Source organism: Malus domestica, chromosome 05 (genome assembly GCF_042453785.1).
Source record: "Malus domestica chromosome 05, GDT2T_hap1".
NCBI classification, from domain to species: Eukaryota; Viridiplantae; Streptophyta; class Magnoliopsida; order Rosales; family Rosaceae; genus Malus; species Malus domestica.
In genome coordinates, this window is record NC_091665.1 from 25,613,757 (window position 1) to 25,617,249 (window position 3,493).

A 3,493-nucleotide genomic window follows, 5' to 3' on the forward strand; every position below is an offset into this window, starting at 1 on the left:
AGAATTTCCAAGAGAAAAGATCTAGAATGTGCTGAGATCAAGTTACGATGGATTAAAAGAAATTGAGAAGGAGATATTTCTTGATATAGCATGTTTCTATCAAGGGAAAGATGTGTACATTGTAAAAGAAATGCTAGATATATGTGGCTTTCGTGCAGCTGGAATCGGAGTTTTGATTGATAAGTCTCATATCAATTTCATCAAATAACCGCTTGGAGGTGCATAGCTTGTTACAAGAAATGGGTAGGGCGATTGTTCACGAACAATGTATTGAAGAGCTCATAAAATGCAATAAATTATTCTTAGATGAGGATGTCAATCGGGATTTTAAAACTAAACGGTAAGAGTAAGATCTCCAAATGCATTCAGTTTCATCTAAGTTTTTTTGTAGATTGTGTTCATATTCATAATTTGTTCTTATTCTCAGGGAAGTGCAACGCTACAAGCCATTTTCTTTAACAGGTCTGCAATTGGAGGGATACTTTTGAATCATGCAGACTTTCAAAAGATGTATGATCTAAGGTTGCTGTATGTTTACAACTCTAGCCGTAACAAGTACTGCAAAGTAAAAGTTTCTCTTCCCCATTCTCTTACTTATCTTGACTTGAAGGGATACCCTTTCAAATCTTTGCCATCAAAACTTTGTTCAGAATATCTTGTTGAGCTTCAAATGCGCAACAGCCAAGTTGAACAACTTTGGAACGAGGGCCAGGTATTTATATGCTTATTTTATTAAATAAAAGCGGTGTAGAAGTCTATTTGGTCTGTCTGTTATTAATTCTTTCCAATTGTCATTGATTTGTTACAGAATCTTAGGAACTTAAAAGTGATGGATCTTGGTTTGTGTGATCGTCTGATTAAAGTCCCAGATCTCTCTCAAAGTCCTAACATTGAGCATATAGATCTTTATGGGTGTTTGTCTGGTTGACATTCCTTCGTATTTTCCATGTCTCGACGAGCTTAGTTATCTTAACCTGACAGACTGCACCACACTCAAATATGTTCCGGAGATGCCAAGCAGTATTGAGTACTTACATTTAGATAGCACTGCAATAGAGGAATTGCCGTCATCAGTTTGTTCTCTTGAAAAAATTCGATGCTTGGAGCTTCCCAAGAATATACCAGTATTAGACTTGAGTGGGGCAGCGACTACTTGCAAAAATCTTGTGAGTCTCCCAGAGACCATTTGTAAATTAAAATCTCTGAAGAGACTTGATCTGAGTGGAACCACAATAAAAAACCTACCTGCAAGCATTGGTAATATGAAATCTCTTGAGAAACTTGGTCTGAATGGAACTGCAATTGAAAGCGTACCTGCAAGCATTGGAGATTTGAAATCTCTTGAGAAACTTGATCTGAGTGGAACCACAATTAAAAGCCTACCTGCAAGCATTGGTAATTTGAAATCTCTTAAGAAACTTGATCTGAGTGGAAGTGCAATTGAAAGCCTACCTGCAAGCATAGGTAATTTGGAATCTCTTGAGAAACTTGATCTGACTGGAACCACAATTAAAAGCCTACCTGCAAGCATTGGTAATTTGAAATCTCTTAAGAAACTTGATCTGTGTGGAAGTGCAATTGAAAGCCTACCTGCAAGCATTGGTAATTTGGAATCTCTTGAGAAACTTGATCTGAGTGGAAGCGCAATTGAAAGCCTACCTGCAAGAATTGGAAATTTGAAATCTCTTGAGAAACTTGATCCGAGTGGAAGCGCAATTGAAAGCCTACCTGCAAGCATTGGTAATTTGAAATCTCTTGAGAAACTTGATCCAAGTGGAAGTGCAATTGAAAGCCTACCTGCAAGCATTGGTAATTTGGAATCTCTTGAGAAACTTGATCTGAGTAGAAGCGCAATTGAAAGCCTACCTGCAAGCATTGGTAATTTGAAATCTCTTGAAAAACTTGATCTGAGTGGAACTGCGAACAAGTGCCTACCCGCAAGCATCAAAGAAGCTTCTCGGCTGATTTGTCTGCGGTTAACCAATTGCAGGAGCCTTGAATCTTTACCAGAGCTCCCAGGGGTACGTTGGCTTCAAGCACATGGCTGCACGTCACTCAACAAAGTGTTGAGTTCAAAGATTGCCCTTACATTAGGTGGGATGAATATAAAAATTCTCAAGGACTTCAAGAGCAACTTACATTTTCAAATTGCATAGGAATGGGATGGGATGCTTGGCGTGATATATTTACTGATTCGCAGATTAGAATTATAAGAATGGCAACTGCATTGTCAAAGCACTTTAAACAAGAAGACACTGAAGTAGCATCTCATCTTGAATTTGAAGAAGAAAGCAAGGTACGTCTCCCTGTCTCTTTCTCTCTCTCTCTGTTGTTAAAATGAATACCTCGATTCCTCTGCTCTCTAACACATTTATTGATGAACAGGAATACGTTTTTAGATCTCCAGTCTGCATTGTATGTCCTGGAAATATAATTCCAAGATGGTTGCCATATGAAGTTGATGAATCTGTACTATGGATCAAACTTGGTCCAAACTTCTTTAACACTAATTTTTTGGGTTTCGCTTATTCGGTTGTTGTTGCATTCAAGAATTATAATGTTGGAGGGAGTTTGAGGCTTGGTTGTAAAATCAATTTCAAAGGCTATGGTGATCATTGTATCTGTCATCGGAGTTGCATGGTTGCCGAATATGGAGAAATCAATGAGTGCAAGTTTGAAACGCCTCACGTGTGCGTCTGGTTTAGTACCTTTGACCATTTAAAGCAAGGGAGCTGTAATGGCGTCACTGAGGCCATATTTGACTTCTACCCAATAATAGATGATTGTCCTGATGGCGGAGTTGTTGATTATTCCATGATTAAGGTGACAAAATATGGGATCTTCCCAATGTACGCCCCAGTTGATTGGATATTGGCATCAAGGATGAAACAGGTGAGGGAGGTAAACGTAGAAGCACACGAATCATTTCCTCATTTAGTACATCTCATGTTTAACAGGAGGGCAGTCAGATCTGATCTGAGTGGAACTGAAATTGAAAGCAGCCTACCTGTAAGCATTGGTAATTTGAAATCTCTTGAGAAACTTGATCTGAGTGAAACTGCGATTAAGTGCCTACCTGTAAGCATCAAAGAAGCTTCTCGGCTGATTTGTCTGTGGTTAACCAATTGTAGGAGCCTTGAATCTTTACTAGAGCTCTCAGGCATACGTTGGCTTGAAGCACATGGCTGCACGTCACTTAACAAAGTGTCGAGCTCAAAAACCATTGAACATATATATATTGAAAAACAACTTCATAGTATAAAGTCATTCATCATCTATACTATAAAGAGGTGTTCTAAACATGTTCTAAATATCATATCGTCATCCATCAGATATTCTATAAGAACATGGGTTATAGGAAAAATAGTAATAATTCAAACTAATCTCAATGAGCACGATAATCAATTTCTCATAAAACGTTCACAAACGTATTCAATAAATCATGTTTTTCATGTATGCATTTCTATTATTAAAACATGCATTTTTAGAAGGG

The 3,493-nt window shown here is 38.0% G+C and overlaps 1 protein-coding gene across 1 annotated transcript; it reads left to right on the forward strand.

The window, feature by feature from the left end:
- The first annotated feature begins 395 nt into the window (after nt 1-395).
- On the forward strand, nt 396-3,287 carry LOC103403664 (disease resistance protein RPV1-like). The gene is made up of 3 exons (XM_029102225.2): nt 396-712; nt 809-2,296; nt 2,386-3,287. The coding sequence occupies exon 2, from the start codon at nt 909-911 to the stop codon at nt 2,154-2,156; it is 1,248 nt and encodes a 415-aa protein (XP_028958058.2). The 5' UTR covers nt 396-712; nt 809-908; the 3' UTR covers nt 2,157-2,296; nt 2,386-3,287.
- The last annotated feature ends 206 nt before the right edge of the window (nt 3,288-3,493 follow it).